This window comes from Pelobates fuscus, chromosome 1 (assembly GCF_036172605.1).
Source record: "Pelobates fuscus isolate aPelFus1 chromosome 1, aPelFus1.pri, whole genome shotgun sequence".
Taxonomy (NCBI): Eukaryota; Metazoa; Chordata; class Amphibia; order Anura; family Pelobatidae; genus Pelobates; species Pelobates fuscus.
In genome coordinates this window covers 3,512,207-3,530,930 of record NC_086317.1, presented here as the reverse complement: position 1 = coordinate 3,530,930, position 18,724 = coordinate 3,512,207, and the positions used below count along the sequence as shown (strand labels likewise).

The following is an 18,724-nucleotide window of genomic DNA, read 5'->3' as shown; positions in this document are numbered from 1 at the left end:
CTTTTATCCCCATAGCAGCCATTGATGCAGAGGTATTCTTTGCAGCATGAGATGGTGCATTGTCATGCATGAAGATGATTTTATTACGGAAAGCATAGTTCTTCCTTCTGTACCAGGGAAGAAAGTGGTCAGTTAGAAACTCCACATATTTTACAGAGGTCATCTTTACACCTTCGGGGACCCTAAAGGGGCCGACCAGCTCTCTTCCCATGATTCTGGCCCAAAACATGACTCCACCACTGCCTTGCTGACGTCGCAGCCTTGTTGGAACAGAGTGGCCATCCACCAACCATCCACTACTCCATGCATCTGGACCATCCAGGGTTGTACAGCACTCATCAGTGAACAGGACTGTTAAGTCTTCATGTATTTTTCTGCCCAATGCAGCTGTTTCTGCTTGTGAGCATTGGTTAGTGGTGGCCGAATAGAAGGTTTATGCACAGTTGCAAGACTCTGGAGGACTTTACACCTTGATGTCCGTGGGACTCCAGAGGCACCAGCAGCTTCAAATATCTGTTTGCTGCTATGTAATGGTATTTTAGCAGCTGCTCTCTTGATCCGATGCATGGATCTGGCAGAAATCTTCCTCAATGAGCCTTTATCTGCACGAACCTGTCTGCGCTCTGAATCTGCCACAAATCTCTTAATAGTGCGATGATCACGCTTAAGTTTTCGTGAAATATCTAATGTTTTCATACCTCGTCCAAGGCATTGAACTATTTCACTCTTTTCGGCAGCAGAGAGATCCTTTTTCTTCCCCATATTGCATCAAAATGGTGCTCTGCTTAATAATGTGGAACACCCTCCTTTAGTAGTTTTTCCTTAAATTGGGCTCACCTGGCAATCTAATTATCACAGGTGTCCGAGATTGTTTTCAGTGATCAAAAGAGCCCTGAGACACAATGCCATCCATGAGTTAAACGGAAAAACAAAATATTTAATCTTTGTGACACTTAAATAGAATTTGCATAATAATTTGGAACAGGGTGTAGTGTCCCTTTAAGCCATTTGCGAATGATTGGACTCGATGAGAGCCAGTAGCTCTGAACTAAGCCTGGCTGTGAAAGGTTTAGTTAATTTGCTGAGAGACAATAAACTAGGCCTGCAAAGCAGGACTAAGCTCAGTATAGCAAACGTAAGCTACAGATCTCCAGAGAAATAGTCAGCACAGTGTTTTTATCTCCTGCTCTGCAAACTTTATTCACACAGGAGGCTGCTACAGGGTCTAAAAGGCAATTAGCAGTGCAGAAGATAAGCAAATCTTATTTAAACATATTGTGCAGCAAATTAACTTTAAACATTAGATCGCTCTTTACAGGAAGGGTTTATGAAGGCTTTACGTGTAATGATACCTTACCTTTCTCCTCCAGACCCGCGCGGCATGGCTTCCTCTTCCGACGCTTCCGGGAGGCGGCGTAGCCTGTCTGACGCCGGCCGCTCTGAACACGCCCCTTCTTATGACACGACGCATGCGCCCCGACGTCAGGACAAATCTACCGCGCAAATTCAAACTATTCCACGCTCCCTGACCTGTGTGGAATTAAAGCTACAAGCACTACACTAAAAAAGGGCGCCTTTTACACTAGTTCAGCACCCTATTGTGGTTCTTTCTTGGTTCCCTCTAGTGCTAATTAGATTTTCTGTTGTATTTCTGGTATTTTGACTCCTGGCTTACTATTCCTGACTATTCTCCTCTCTGGTATCCTGACTTCAGCTTGTGTATTTCGTGTATCCGCTTTCGGTTATCCCCTGACACTTGGCTATCTCATTGACTATTCTTTAGCGTTTAACCCCGCCACTCTAAGGTCCGGTAATACGCTTCTTTCTAGATTACACTCTGCGTGTTAGGGTCCCTATTGTGACAGTACGAGTCACATGCAGGAAGGTGTGACCAGGGCTGTAAAATAAAAAGTGATTTAACTGCCGAATGGCAGAGAATTGAGCAGTAAGACTGCACTGGCAGACAACAGCTGGCACCATAACAACTAAAGCACACTGTTGTGGTTATGGTGCTCAGAGTATCTCTCTAACTTAGTTAAGTGAAGAAAACAAGCACAGAGAAGATCCATTAGGTTCACTGGGCACAGAAAGTAGTTTATCTTGTTCTTGGAAATCTAAACACATACACAGGGAATGTAATAACCAAGCGTGGCCCATTTCCAAGACATGTCAAAACACCAGGATCTGTGCTCCCTCATACTAAATTAATAAAACAAGAAAACAACAAAACAAAACAAGAAATGGGGAACATTGGAAAACCATCACCTCTGAAGCGATTGATGTCAAATTTCCATCAAAGTGGAGATGCCCCTGGCTGTGGTTTCCCATTACTTCATTTTCGAATAACTTGTGACCTTGGGTGGCATTGGGCAGGGCACTGTCATTCTCCCAGTGATAAGGAGGTGGGATCCCAACAATTGTGATGAGGACAGCTTCTGTCGCCACATAGAGCTGTTAAGAAACCAAAAGTCTTTTACAATTCCTAAAAATATTCACAACAAACCTTTAACCACAGTCCTTAACCCCTTCAGGACGGAGTCAATAGTGCACGTTCTGATCAAAACAAAACGTAAACAAAAACTGGAATTTGCGCTATATGTCTGTTCACCCGTAATTCACCGCTGTCACATTAAGCGCACCCACACTTATTATATATCATTTTATTCAGGAGAAACAGGGCTTTAATTTATCATTAACTATTCATATATGGAACATAATTTATTATGAATAAAATATAAAAAAAAAAAAAATAAAAGAAAATAAGATTTTTTTTTTAAATTTGTATTTCCGTCTGCCATTTTAGTTGTTAATGTCATAATACTGTTAGGTTTTTCTTTATTTTATTTGTGCATAGAAAATTCACATCTGGCTTACAATGCCACAACAGCTAAGGTAAGCATTTTTCAACATAGCATGACAGTAGTTGGGCATTAGTGGGTATAGCACAATTTTGTATATAATAATGTCGCTTCTCTAGGTGTTGTTCTATGTTGCTGAACAGGAAAGATGAGTTACACGATTAGACAGAGCAGGATAAGATATGGTTAATGCTATAATGTAAGGTGTTGCTATTAGGAGGTAGATTGATTGGCAGTTGCCTTAAAATATCTGCATGTTGGTTGTGGAGCTATCGCTAGTGATTATGCTAAACATTTAGAGGCTTCAGGCTTTTAGTACCTCTATAGTTTGTTAATATAGCTTCAGCTAACACAGCATACGTTTAAATGTGTAGGCTAAACCATCAAAGCAAAAATATATTTAACGCAGATCTTATTATAACGCTTGCCCCCAGTCCGCTCAGCCGAAGCTCCCAGAGGATGAGGTGCAGCCCTTGGGCAACCGAAGTCCAGCATAAGTGGGCAGGTCGCCCCTCTGATGCGGTGTGTACCGGAGGTCTATCCTGACCGCTCGCTAGAACCGTAGTGTGTGGGTGTCCGGCACTGCTTAGTGAGGAGTCCTCCTTCTGCAGGTTGATTGCCGACAGGAGCCCTCCCGGGCAACTCGGGATACAGGTGAGAGGCAGTTGGTGTGGATGTTGTGCCGTGAATTTGGTGCGCTGATTGCGACGTCCATCTGTGCCTGCACCTCTGCGGTAGCACACACAGTAGAGGCCGCCTCCATGCCTTTGTATCCTGTTCTCTTGAGTCACCTGCTGCGAGGTTTGGAGACGGTTTTGCCGTCTCTCCGTGCGGCATGTCCAGGATGTCTGAGCCACCTTGTTGGCTGTGAGCGTGAGATGGGAGCAGGTATTCCCTTTACCGTCTGCGCATATGGCGCCCGCCATTTTAGGTGTGGCGGTTGGGCTCCCCAGCCTCAGTTGCAGTGTCGCGGTCAGGGCCACAGGGTGAAGGCCGGGATCACCCCCCGGCCCAGAGGGAGGGGAACGGAGCCGGATCCGTGCCAGTCTGTACCCGCGGCTGGGTTCCGTGGTGCAGTATAGTGGGGCAGCAGCCGTCCGCCCCACTAACCACAGGAGAAGGCCCCGATTGGGGCAATGTGTTTTTCTCCCCCGGGGGACTGAAGCTCGGTGAGCCAGCCTCTCCCCGGGTCCAACAGTATCTCAGCTCTGGGTATCTGCTCTGGCAGTCTGATTTTAGGTGGTGGGACATGATTTTACAGAGTAAATGTTGTCGAATTGCAGGAGCTGCTCAGGCTTCCGACCATCCAGCTCGGCGGTCCTGCCCCGCCCCCAATACTGTTAGGTTTTACTGTAAAAAAATGCACATATTTGTAATCAGTGATGTCTCACGAGTACAACAGTACCCCCCATTAACAGGTTTTATGGTGTTTGGGAAAGTTACAGGGTCAAATATAGCACGTTCCATTTTCAAATTGAAATTTGCCAGATTAGTAATGTTACCTTTGAGACGGTGTGGTAGCCCAGGAATGAGAATTACCCCCATAATGGCATACCATTTGAAAGAGTAGACAACCCAAGGTATTGAAAGTGGGGTATGTTTAGTCTTTTTTAGTAGCCACTTAGTCACAAACACTGGCCAAATATTAGTTTTTTGCTTTTTTCACACAAATATTAGTGTTTTAAAACAGTAAAACATATTACAACAATAATATAGTCCATAAAAGTGCAAAAAACTTCACTTTTACTTAAAGGACCACTATAGTGCCAGGAAAACATACTCGTTACCATTACTGCGTTCCATTAAATGAGGGACGGCATAGAACGCCGTAACGGCGTTAACGGGTTAAAGATGGTCTTACGAGAGTGATCTCTCCCAGGGTCACAGTGTACTAATGACAGTGACATGTTTAATGGTCGGTCCCTCCCAGGGTCACAGAGTACTAATGACAGTGACATGTTTAATGATCAGTCCCTCCCAGGGTCACAGTGTACTAATGACAGTGACATGTTTAATGGTCGGTCCCTCCCAGGGTCACAGAGTACTAATGACAGTGACATGTTTAATGGTCGGTCCCTCCCAGGGTCACAGTGTACTAATGACAGTGACATGTTTAATGGTCAGTCCCTCCCAGGGTCACAGTGTACTAATGACAGTGACATGTTTAATGGTCGGTCCCTCCCAGGGTCACAGTGTACTAATGACAGCGACATGTTTAATGGTCGGTCCCTCCCAGGGTCACAGTGTACTAATGACAGTGACATGTTTAATGGTCGGTCCCTCCCAGGGTCACAGTGTACTAATGACAGTGACATGTTTAATGGTCGGTCCCTCCCAGGGTCACAGTGTACTAATGACAGTGACATGTTTAATGGTCAGTCCCTCCCAGGGTCACAGTGTACTAATGACAGTGACATGTTTAATGGTCAGTCCCTCCCAGGGTCACAGCGTACTAATGACAGTGACACGTTTAATGGTCAGTCCCTCCCAGGGTCACAGTGTACTAATGACAGTGACATGTTTAATGGTCAGTCCCTCCCAGGGTCACAGTGTACTAATGACAGTGACATGTTTAATGGTCGGTCCTTCCCAGGGTCACAGTGTACTAATGACAGTGACATGTTTAATGGTCGGTCCCTCCCAGGGTCGCAGTGTACTAATGACAGTGACATGTTTAATGGTCGGTCCCTCCCAGGGTCACAGTGTACTAATGACAGCGACATGTTTAATGGTCGGTCCCTCCCAGGGTCACAGTGTACTAATGACAGCGACATGTTTAATGGTCAGTCCCTCCCAGGGTCACAGTGTACTAATGACAGTGACATGTTTAATGGTCAGTCTCTCCCAGGGTCACAGTGTACTAATGACAGTGACATGTTTAATGGTCGGTCCCTCCCAGGGTCACAGTGTACTAATGACAGTGACATGTTTAATGGTCAGTCCCTCCCAGGGTCACAGCGTACTAATGACAGTGACATGTTTAATGGTCGGTCCCTCCCAGGGTCACAGTATACTGATGACAGTGACATGTTTAATGGTCAGTCCCTCCCAGGGTCACAGAGTACTAATGACAGTGACATGTTTAATGGTCGGTCCCTCCCAGGGTCACAGTATACTAATGACAGTGACATGTTTAATGGTCAGTCCCTCCCAGGGTCACAGTGTACTAATGACAGTGACATGTTTAATGGTCAGTCCCTCCCAGGGTCACAGAGTACTAATGGCAGTGACATGTTTAATGGTCAGTCCCTCCCAGGGTCACAGAGTACTAATGACAGTGACATGTTTAATGGTTAGTCCCTCCCAGGGTCACAGCGTACTAATGACAGTGACATGTTTAATGGTCGGTCCCTCCCAGGGTCACAGTGTACTAATGACAGTGACATGTTTAATGGTCAGTCCCTCCCAGGGTCACAGTGTACTAATGACAGTGACATGTTTAATGGGCAGCCCCTCCCAGGGTCACAGTGTACTAATGACAGTGACATGTTTAATGGTCAGTCCCTCCCAGGGTCACAGTGTACTAATGACAGTGACATGTTTAATGGTTAGTCCCTCCCAGGGTCACAGCGTACTAATGACAGTGACATGTTTAATGGTCGGTCCCTCCCAGGGTCACAGTGTACTAATGACAGTGACATGTTTAATGGTCAGTCCCTCCCAGGGTCACAGCGTACTAATGACAGTGACATGTTTAATGGTCAGTCCCTCCCAGGGTCACAGCGTACTAATGACAGTGACATGTTTAATGGTTAGTCCCTCCCAGGGTCACAGCGTACTAATGACAGTGACATGTTTAATGGTCGGTCCCTCCCAGGGTCACAGTGTACTAATGACAGTGACATGTTTAATGGTCAGTCCCTCCCAGGGTCACAGCGTACTAATGACAGTGACATGTTTAATGGTTAGTCCCTCCCAGGGTCACAGCGTACTAATGACAGTGACATGTTTAATGGTCGGTCCCTCCCAGGGTCACAGTGTACTAATGACAGTGACATGTTTAATGGTCAGTCCCTCCCAGGGTCACAGTGTACTAATGACAGTGACATGTTTAATGGTCGGTCCCTCACAGGGTCAGTGTACTAATGACAGTGACATGTTTAATGATCAGTCCCTCCCAGGGTCACAGTGTACTAATGACATTGACATGTTTAATGGTCAGACCCTCCCAGGGTCACAGTGTACTAATGACAGTGACATGTTTAATGGTCAGTCCCTCCCAGGGTCACAGAGTACTAATGACAGTGACATGTTTAATGGTCAGTCCCTCCCAGGGTCACAGCGTACTAATGACAGTGACATGTTTAATGGTCAGTCCCTCCCAGGGTCACAGTGTACTAATGACAGTGACATGTTTAATGGTCGGTCCCTCCCAGGGTCACAGTGTACTAATGACAATGACATGTTTAATGGTCAGTCCCTCCCAGGGTCACAGTGTACTAATGACAGTGACATGTTTAATGGTCGGTCCCTCCCAGGGTCACAGTGTACTAATGACAGTGACATGTTTAATGATCAGTCCCTCCCAGGGTCACAGTGTACTAATGACAGTGACATGTTTAATGGTCAGTCCCTCCCAGGGTCACAGTGTACTAATGACAGGTACACATTTAATGGTCAGTCCCTCCCAGGGTCACAGTGTACTAATGACAGTGACATGTTTAGTTTCAGGCCAGCACCCAGCATAGTTTCTTACCGATAATAGCATGGCCAGTAGGAAGCACAGATAGACCTGGTAGATCCCCATCTCACCCACAACCTTGAGAGCTCCTTCTACCTCCATCGCTGCCATGAACCCTTCAGAGAGGAAGAGAAAAATAAATCTAGTCAGTTCACCCAAACAACGATCACATCACGTTATCCAAAAACCAACTAAAACCTCTATGTGTATATTCTCTCTGCGTATAACCCTCTATGTGTATATTCTCTCTCCGTATAACCCTCTATGTGTATATTCTCTCTCTCTCCGTATAACCCTCTATGTGTATATTCTCTCTCCGTATAACCCTCTATGTGTATATTCTCTCTCCGTATAACCCTCTATGTGTATATTCCCTCTCTCCGTATAACCCTCTATGTGTATATTCTCTCTCTCTCCGTATAACCCTCTATGTGTATATTCCCTCTCTCCGTATAACCCTCTATGTGTATATTCCCTCTCTCCGTATAACCCTCTATGTGTATATTCTCTCTCCGTATAACCCTCTATGTGTATATTCCCTCTCTCCGTATAACCCTCTATGTGTATATTCTCTCTCTCCGTATAACCCTCTATGTGTATATTCCCTCTCTCCGTATAACCCTCTATGTGTATATTCCCTCTCTCCGTATAACCCTCTATGTGTATATTCCCTCTCTCCGTATAACCCTCTATGTGTATATTCTCTCTCTCCGTATAACCCTCTATGTGTATATTCCCTCTCTCCGTATAACCCTCTATGTGTATATTCTCTCTCTCCGTATAACCCTCTATGTGTATATTCCCTCTCTCCGTATAACCCTCTATGTGTATATTCCCTCTCTGCGTATAACCCTCTATGTGTATATTCTCTCTCCGTATAACCCTCAATGTGTATATTCCCTCTCTCCGTATAACCCTCTATGTGTATATTCTCTCTCTCCGTATAACCCTCTATGTGTATATTCTCTCTCTCTCCGTATAACCCTCTATGTGTATATTCTCTCTCTCCGTATAACCCTCTATGTGTATATTCTCTCTCTGCGTATAACCCTCTATGTGTATATTCCCTCTCTCCGTATAACCCTCTATGTGTATATTCTCTCTCTGCGTATAACCCTCTATGTGTATATTCTCTCTCTGCGTATAACCCTCTATGTGTATATTCTCTCTCTGCGTATAACCCTCTATGTGTATATTCCCTCTCTCCGTATAACCCTCTATGTGTATATTCTCTCTCCGTATAACCCTCTATGTGTATATTCCCTCTCTCCGTATAACCCTCTATGTGTATATTCTCTCTCTCCGTATAACCCTCTATGTGTATATTCTCTCTCTCCGTATAACCCTCTATGTGTATATTCTCTCTCCGTATAACCCTCTATGTGTATATTCTCTCTCTCCGTATAACCCTCTATGTGTATATTCTCTCTCTGCGTATAACCCTCTATGTGTATATTCCCTCTCTGCGTATAACCCTCTATGTGTATATTCTCTCTCTGCGTATAACCCTCTATGTGTATATTCTCTCTCTGCGTATAACCCTCTATGTGTATATTCTCTCTCCGTATAACCCTCTATGTGTATATTCTCTCTCCGTATAACCCTCTATGTGTATATTCTCTCTCCGTATAACCCTCTATGTGTATATTCTCTCTGCGTATAACCCTCTCTGTGTATATTCTCTCTCTCCGTATAACCCTCTATGTGTATATTCTCTCTCCGTATAACCCTCTATGTGTATATTCTCTCTCTCCGTATAACCCTCTATGTGTATATTCTCTCTCTCTCCGTATAACCCTCTATGTGTATATTCTCTCTCTGCGTATAACCCTCTATGTGTATATTCTCTCTCTCCGTATAACCCTCTATGTGTATATTCTCTCTCTCCGTATAACCCTCTATGTGTATATTCTCTCTCTCCGTATAACCCTCTATGTGTATATTCTCTCTCCGTATAACCCTCTATGTGTATATTCTCTCTCCGTATAACCCTCTATGTGTATATTCTCTCCCTATATAACCCTCTATGTGTATATTCTCTCTCTCCGTATAACCCTCTATGTGTATATTCTCTCTCTCCGTATAACCCTCTATGTGTATATTCTCTCTCTGCGTATAACCCTCTATGTGTATATTCCCTCTCCGTATAACCCTCTATGTGTATATTCTCTCTCTCCGTATAACCCTCTATGTGTATATTCTCTCTCCGTATAACCCTCTATGTGTATATTCTCTCTCTCCGTATAACCCTCTATGTGTATATTCTCTCTCTCCGTATAACCCTCTATGTGTATATTCCCTCTCCGTATAACCCTCTATGTGTATATTCCCTCTCTCCGTATAACCCTCTATGTGTATATTCTCTCTCTCCGTATAACCCTCTATGTGTATATTCTCTCTCTCCGTATAACCCTCTATGTGTATATTCTCTCTGCGTATAACCCTCTATGTGTATATTCCCTCTCTGCGTATAACCCTCTATGTGTATATTCTCTCTCTCCGTATAACCCTCTATGTGTATATTCCCTCTCCGTATAACCCTCTATGTGTATATTCCCTCTCTCCGTATAACCCTCTATGTGTATATTCTCTCTCTGCGTATAACCCTCTATGTGTATATTCCCTCTCTCCGTATAACCCTCTATGTGTATATTCTCTCTCTCCGTATAACCCTCTATGTGTATATTCTCTCTGCGTATAACCCTCTATGTGTATATTCCCTCTCTCCGTATAACCCTCTATGTGTATATTCTCTCTCTCCGTATAACCCTCTATGTGTATATTCCCTCTCTCCGTATAACCCTCTATGTGTATATTCCCTCTCTCCGTATAACCCTCTATGTGTATATTCTCTCTCTCCGTATAACCCTCTATGTGTATATTCCCTCTCTCCGTATAACCCTCTATGTGTATATTCTCTCTCTCCGTATAACCCTCTATGTGTATATTCTCTCTCTCCGTATAACCCTCTCTGTGTATATTCCCTCTCTCCGTATAACCCTCTATGTGTATATTCTCTCTGCGTATAACCCTCTATGTGTATATTCTCTCTCTCTCCGTATAACCCTCTATGTGTATATTCTCTCTCCGTATAACCCTCTATGTGTATATTCTCTCTCTCCGTATAACCCTCTCTGTGTATATTCCCTCTCTCCGTATAACCCTCTATGTGTATATTCTCTCTGCGTATAACCCTCTATGTGTATATTCTCTCTCTCTCCGTATAACCCTCTATGTGTATATTCTCTCTCCATATAACCCTCTATGTGTATATTCTCTCTCCGTATAACCCTCTATGTGTATATTCTCTCTGCGTATAACCCTCTATGTGTATATTCTCTCTCTCTCCGTATAACCCTCTATGTGTATATTCTCTCTCCGTATAACCCTCTATGTGTATATTCTCTCTCTCCGTATAACCCTCTATGTGTATATTCCCTCTCCGTATAACCCTCTATGTGTATATTCCCTCTCTCCGTATAACCCTCTATGTGTATATTCTCTCTCTGCGTATAACCCTCTATGTGTATATTCTCTCTGCGTATAACCCTCTATGTGTATATTCTCTCTCTCCGTATAACCCTCTATGTGTATATTCTCTCTGCGTATAACCCTCTATGTGTATATTCTCTCTCTCCGTATAACCCTCTATGTGTATATTCTCTCTCTCCGTATAACCCTCTATGTGTATATTCTCTCTCTCTCCGTATAACCCTCTCTGTGTATATTCCCTCTCTCCGTATAACCCTCTCTGTGTATATTCTCTCTCCGTATAACCCTCTATGTGTATATTCCCTCTCTCCGTATAACCCTCTATGTGTATATTCTCTCTGCGTATAACCCTCTATGTGTATATTCCCTCTCTCCGTATAACCCTCTATGTGTATATTCCCTCTCTCCGTATAACCCTCTATGTGTATATTCCCTCTCTCCGTATAACCCTCTATGTGTATATTCCCTCTCTCCGTATAACCCTCTATGTGTATATTCTCTCTCTCCGTATAACCCTCTATGTGTATATTCTCTCTCTCCGTATAACCCTCTATGTGTATATTCCCTCTCCGTATAACCCTCTATGTGTATATTCCCTCTCTCCGTATAACCCTCTATGTGTATATTCTCTCTCTCCGTATAACCCTCTATGTGTATATTCTCTCTCTCCGTATAACCCTCTATGTGTATATTCTCTCTCTCCGTATAACCCTCTCTGTGTATATTCCCTCTCTCCGTATAACCCTCTATGTGTATATTCTCTCTGCGTATAACCCTCTATGTGTATATTCCCTCTCTGCGTATAACCCTCTATGTGTATATTCCCTCTCTCCGTATAACCCTCTATGTGTATATTCCCTCTCTCCGTATAACCCTCTATGTGTATATTCCCTCTCTCCGTATAACCCTCTATGTGTATATTCCCTCTCTCCGTATAACCCTCTATGTGTATATTCCCTCTCTCCGTATAACCCTCTATGTGTATATTCTCTCTCCGTATAACCCTCTATGTGTATATTCCCTCTCTCCGTATAACCCTCTATGTGTATATTCCCTCTCTCCGTATAACCCTCTATGTGTATATTCCCTCTCTCCGTATAACCCTCTATGTGTATATTCTCTCTCTGCGTATAACCCTCTATGTGTATATTCTCTCTCTGCGTATAACCCTCTATGTGTATATTCTCTCTCTGCGTATAACCCTCTATGTGTATATTCTCTCTCCGTATAACCCTCTATGTGTATATTCTCTCTCCGTATAACCCTCTATGTGTATATTCTCTCCCTATATAACCCTCTATGTGTATATTCTCTCCCTATATAACCCTCTATGTGTATATTCTCTCTCCATATTAGAATGTCTCAGCGTCAGAGTGTCCCTGTAGTAGAGTGCCCCTATATTAGAGAGTGCCCCATCCCACACAGTCTCAGTATTAGTGTGTCCCAGTGTTAGACAGCCTCAGTGTCAGAGGGTCCCAGTGTTAGACAGCCTCAGTGTCAGAGGGTCCCAGTGTTAGACAGCCTCAGTGTCAGAGGGTCCCAGTGTTAGACAGCCTCAGTGTCAGAGGGTCCCAGTGTTAGACAGCCTCAGTGTCAGAGGGTCCCAGTGTTAGACAGCCTCAGTGTCAGAGGGTCCCAGTGTTAGACAGCCTCAGTGTCAGAGGGTCCCAGTGTTAGACAGCCTCAGTGTCAGAGGGTCCCAGTGTTAGACAGCCTCAGTGTCAGAGGGTCCCAGTGTTAGACAGCCTCAGTGTCAGAGGGTCCCAGTGTTAGACAGCCTCAGTGTCAGAGGGTCCCAGTGTTAGACAGCCTCAGTGTCAGAGGGTCCCAGTGTTAGACAGCCTCAGTGTCAGAGGGTCCCAGTGTTAGACAGCCTCAGTGTCAGAGGGTCCCAGTGTTAGACAGCCTCAGTGTCAGAGGGTCCCAGTGTTAGACAGCCTCAGTGTCAGAGGGTCCCAGTGTTAGACAGCCTCAGTGTCAGAGGGTCCCAGTGTTAGACAGCCTCAGTGTCAGAGGGTCCCAGTGTTAGACAGCCTCAGTGTCAGAGGGTCCCAGTGTTAGACAGCCTCAGTGTCAGAGGGTCCCAGTGTTAGACAGCCTCAGTGTCAGAGGGTCCCAGTGTTAGACAGCCTCAGTGTCAGAGGGTCCCAGTGTTAGACAGCCTCAGTGTCAGAGGGTCCCAGTGTTAGACAGCCTCAGTGTCAGAGGGTCCCAGTGTTAGACAGCCTCAGTGTCAGAGGGTCCCAGTGTTAGACAGCCTCAGTGTCAGAGGGTCCCAGTGTTAGACAGCCTCAGTGTCAGAGGGTCCCAGTGTTAGACAGCCTCAGTGTCAGAGGGTCCCAGTGTTAGACAGCCTCAGTGTCAGAGGGTCCCAGTGTTAGACAGTCCCATCACAGGGTCCCAGTGTTAGACAGTCCCATCACAGGGTCCCAGTGTTAGACAGTCCCATCACAGGGTCCCAGTGTTAGACAGTCCCATCACAGGGTCCCAGTGTTAGACAGTCCCATCACAGGGTCCCAGTGTTAGACAGTCCCATCACACGCAGCCCCAGTGTCAGACAGCCCCATCACACGCAGCCCCAGTGTCAGACAGCGCCATCACACGCAGCCCCAGTGTCAGACAGCCCCATCACACGCAGCCCCAGTGTCAGACAGCCCCATCACACGCAGCCCCAGTGTCAGACAGCCCCATCACACGCAGCCCCAGTGTCAGACAGCCCCAGTGTCAGACAGCCCCAGTGTCAGACAGCCCCAGTGTCAGACAGCCCCAGTGTCAGACAGCCCCAGTGTCAGACAGCCCCAGTGTCAGACAGCCCCAGTGTCAGACAGCCCCAGTGTCAGACAGCCCCAGTGTCAGACAGTCCCAGTGTCAGACAGTCCCAGTGTCAGACAGTCCCAGTGTCAGACAGTCCCAGTGTCAGACAGCCCCAACACACACAGTCCCAGTGTCAGACAGCCCCAACACACACAGTCCCAGTGTCAGACAGCCCCAACACACACAGTCCCAGTGTCAGACAGTCCCAGTGTCAGACAGTCCCAGTGTCAGACAGTCCCAGTGTCAGACAGTCCCAGTGTCAGACAGTCCCAGTGTCAGACAGTCCCAGTGTCAGACAGTCCCAGTGTCAGACAGTCCCAGTGTCAGACAGTCCCAGTGTCAGACAGTCCCAGTGTCAGACAGTCCCAGTGTCAGACAGCCCCAGTGTCAGACAGCCCCATCACACGCAGCCCCAGTGTCAGACAGCCCCATCACACGCAGCCCCAGTGTCAGACAGCCCCATCACACGCAGCCCCAGTGTCAGACAGCCCCATCACACGCAGCCCCAGTGTCAGACAGCCCCATCACACGCAGCCCCAGTGTCAGACAGCCCCATCACACGCAGCCCCAGTGTCAGACAGCCCCATCACAGGCAGCCCCATCACAGGCAGCCCCATCACAGGCAGCCCCATCACAGGCAGCCCCATCACAGGCAGCCCCATCACAGGCAGCCCCATCACAGGCAGCCCCATCACAGACAGCCCCATCACAGACAGCCCCATCACAGACAGCCCCATCACAGACAGCCCCATCACAGACAGCCCCATCACAGACAGCCCCAGTGTCAGACAGCCCCAGTGTCAGACAGCCCCAGTGTCAGACAGCCCCAGTGTCAGACAGCCCCAGTGTCAGACAGCCCCAGTGTCAGACAGCCCCAGTGTCAGACAGCCCCAGTGTCAGACAGTCCCAGTGTCAGACAGTCCCAGTGTCAGACAGCCCCATCACACACAGTCCCAGTATCAGACAGCCCCATCACACGCAGTCCCAGTATCAGACAGCCCCATCACACGCAGCCCCAGTATCAGACAGCCCCAGTATCAGACAGCCCCAGTATCAGACAGCCCCAGTATCAGACAGCCCCAGTATCAGACAGCCCCAGTATCAGACAGCCCCAGTATCAGACAGCCCCAGTATCAGACAGACAGCCCCAGTATCAGAAAGCCCCAGTATCAGAAAGCCCCAGTATCAGAAAGCCCCAGTATCAGAAAGCCCCAGTATGAGAAAGCCCCAGTATCAGAAAGCCCCAGTATCAGACAGCCCCATCACACACAGTCCCAGTGTCAGACAGCCCCATCACACACAGTCCCAGTGTCAGACAGCCCCATCACACGCAGTCTCAGTATCAGACAGCCCCATCACACGCAGTCCCAGTATCAGACAGCCCCATCACACGCAGTCTCAGTATCAGACAGCCCCATCACACGCAGTCTCAGTATCAGACAGCCCCATCACACGCAGTCCCAGTATCAGACAGCCCCATCACACGCAGTCCCAGTATCAGACAGCCCCATCACACGCAGCCCCAGTATCAGACAGTCCCAGTGTCAGACAGCCCCATCACACGCAGTCTCAGTATCAGACAGCCCCATCACACGCAGTCCCAGTATCAGACAGCCCCATCACACGCAGCCCCAGTATCAGACAGCCCCATCACACGCAGCCCCAGTATCAGACAGCCCCATCACACGCAGCCCCAGTATCAGACAGCCCCATCACACGCAGCCCCAGTATCAGACAGTCCCAGTGTCAGACAGTCCCAGTGTCAGACAGTCCCAGTGTCAGACAGTCCCAGTCTCAGTATTAGAGTGTCCCAGTATTAGAGTGTCCCAGTATTAGAGTGTCCCAGTATTAGAGTGTCCCAGTGTGGCGAAACCAACTTCGCCACTGTGAACTGGAGAAGCCTGGTTGCTAGCCTCCTGCCCTGCGACTATAGCCCCTGGACATATTGCACTGTAAAAACTATATTTGGGCATGTAATAGTTTATATAACTGCTACTGGGCCTTTAAGGGCCATCCGTGGACATATTGGGCTGCTGCTGGCCCTTTAAGAACTGTCTGGGGACATATTGAGACTTTGGGTAACAATACCCTTTAAGACGATGGCCCCTGGAAGGTATTACCTGTTAAAGACTCTTTTAGCAGATTGGTTTTTATAAGACTGTCCCTTTAAATAATTTGGAACAGTGCTGCAGCTTTAAATGGGCACTTCGGATGCAGCCAAAGTGCAGAAGTAGTCGAAGTGGCCGCCATTCGACAAACGAACACGTGGCGGCGGCCATCTTTGTTCATTCGAACGAGGTCAGCGGTATGTGTAGCCAAATTCATGGAACTGAAATCGGCTACACATTTTACCGAACACCGCTGACCCTTACCTTCTCCTACACTTCGTTTTTCAGCTCCAGAGACTAAGTCCCGTTTGAAATTGACCGGCCGCACAGCCCAAATCTATGGAACTGTTTTGGGCAGGAAATTGTGCTTGCGGTCGGTCATAAAGTTGACCTCCAAGCTATGTGTCGTCTAGTTCTTGGAGGGAAGGGATTGTAACTACGCTACCTGTCTTGTACCTGTCTTGGATTGCTGTTCCCGTCTACCAGCGGAGATATCGTGGATAATACTGCTACTACGCTACACCCAGTATTAGAGTGTCCCAGTATTAGAGTGTCCCAGTGTCAGACAGTCCCAGTGTCAGTATTAGATTGTCCCAGTATTAGACAGTCCCAGTGTCAGAGTGTCAGACAGTCCCAGTGTCAGAGTGTCAGACAGCCCCAGTGTCAGAGTGTCAGACAGCCCCAGTGTCAGAGTGTCAGACAGCCCCAGTGTCAGAGTGTCAGACAGCCCCAGTGTCAGAGTGTCAGACAGTCCCAGTGTCAGAGTGTCAGACAGTCCCAGTGTCAGAGTGTCAGACAGTCCCAGTGTCAGAGTGTCAGACAGTCCCAGTGTCAGAGTGTCAGACAGTCCCAGTGTCAGAGTGTCAGACAGTCCCAGTGTCAGAGTGTCAGACAGTCCCAGTGTCAGAGTGTCAGACAGTCCCAGACAGTCCCAGACAGTGTCAGACAGTGTCAGGGTGTCAGACAGTGTCAGGGTGTCAGACAGTGTCAGACAGTCTCAGTATTAGAGTGTCAAGTGTTAGACAGCCCCATCACACACAGTATCAGACAGTCCCAGTGTCAGACAGACAGTCTCAGTATTAGACAGTCCCAGTGTCAGACAGTCCCAGTATTAGACAGTCCCAGTGTCAGACAGTCCCAGTATTAGACAGTCCCAGTGTCAGACAGTCCCAGTATTAGACAGTCTCAGTGTTAGACAGCCCCATCACACACAGTATCAGACAGTCCCATCACACACAGTCTCAGTATTAGACAGTCCCATCACACACAGTCTCAGTATTAGACAGTCCCATCTCACAGTCTCCCCCATATTATTATAATTACCCAGAGTCTCCACGTTGCCATAACCTGCGGTGGGCGTGGTCTAATAAGGAAGTAAATTTCTTCATTTGCTGCTTAAACTGAGGCTTGATACGCACAGCAGCCAATCAGAGCAGAGAGTCAGCATTAACCCCTTCCCTCCCAGGAAACCAGACAGCATTAACCCCTTCCCTCCCAGGAAACCAGCCAGTCAGCATTAACCCCTTCCCTCCCTGGAAACCAGACAGCATTAACCCCTTCCCTCCCAGGAAACCAGACAGCATTAACCCCTTCCCTCCCAGGAAACCAGCCAGTCAGCATTAACCCCTTCCCTCCCTGGAAACCAGTCAGTCAGCATTAACCCCTTCCCTCCCTGGAAACCAGTCAGTCAGCATTAACCCCTTCCCTCCCAGGAAACCAGTCAGTCAGCATTAACCCCTTCCACCCCAGGAAACCAGTCAGCATTAACCCCTTCCCTCCCAGGAAACCAGACAGCATTAACCCCTTCCCTCCCAGGAAACCAGACAGCATTAACCCCTTCCCTCCCAGGAAACCAGTCAGTCAGCATTAACCCCTTCCCTCCCAGGAAACCAGTCAGTCAGCATTAACCCCTTCCCTCCCAGGAAACCAGACAGCATTAACCCCTTCCCTCCCAGGAAACCAGACAGCATTAACCCCTTCCCTTCCAGGAAACCAGTCAGCATTAACCCCTTCCCTCCCAGGAAACCAGACAGCATTAACCCCTTCCCTCCCAGGAAACCAGACAGCATTAACCCCTTCCCTCCCAGGAAACCAGTCAGCATTAACCCCTTCCCTTCCAGGAAACCAGTCAGTCAGCATTAACCCCTTCCCTCCCAGGAAACCAGTCAGCATTAACCCCTTCCCTTCCAGGAAACCAGTCAGTCAGCATTAACCCCTTCCCTCCCAGGAAACCAGACAGCATTAACCCCTTCCCTCCCAGGAAACCAGCCAGTCAGCATTAACCCCTTCCCTCCCTGGAAACCAGTCAGTCAGCATTAACCCCTTCCCTCCCAGGAAACCAGTCAGTCAGCATTAACCCCTTCCACCCCAGGAAACCAGTCAGCATTAACCCCTTCCCTCCCAGGAAACCAGACAGCATTAACCCCTTCCCTCCCAGGAAACCAGACAGCATTAACCCCTTCCCTCCCAGGAAACCAGTCAGTCAGCATTAACCCCTTCCCTCCCAGGAAACCAGTCAGTCAGCATTAACCCCTTCCCTCCCAGGAAACCAGACAGCATTAACCCCTTCCCTCCCAGGAAACCAGACAGCATTAACCCCTTCCCTCCCAGGAAACCAGTCAGCATTAACCCCTTCCCTTCCAGGAAACCAGTCAGCATTAACCCCTTCCCTCCCAGGAAACCAGACAGCATTAACCCCTTCCCTCCCAGGAAACCAGACAGCATTAACCCCTTCCCTCCCAGGAAACCAGTCAGCATTAACCCCTTCCCTT

General features: G+C 47.5%; 1 protein-coding gene across 2 annotated transcripts in view; it reads right to left on the bottom strand.

Annotated features, from left to right (window-relative positions):
* The window catches only part of SLC22A15 (solute carrier family 22 member 15), a 62,299-nt gene extending 44,916 nt beyond the window's left edge, over window positions 1-17,383 (bottom strand). Inside the window, exons 1-3 of one of the 2 annotated variants that reach the window (XM_063445841.1) lie at window positions 17,277-17,383; window positions 7,555-7,655; window positions 2,266-2,451 (exon numbers count right to left, since the gene is read on the bottom strand). In XM_063445841.1, the coding sequence (XP_063301911.1) occupies window positions 2,266-2,451; window positions 7,555-7,650 (282 nt within the window). In that variant the 5' untranslated portion in view covers window positions 7,651-7,655; window positions 17,277-17,383. Of the gene's footprint in view, window positions 1-2,265; window positions 2,452-7,554; window positions 7,668-17,276 lie in introns of both variants that reach the window. The other variant, XM_063445833.1, reaches the window with a different exon arrangement.
* Window positions 17,384-18,724: the final 1,341 nt, after the last annotated feature.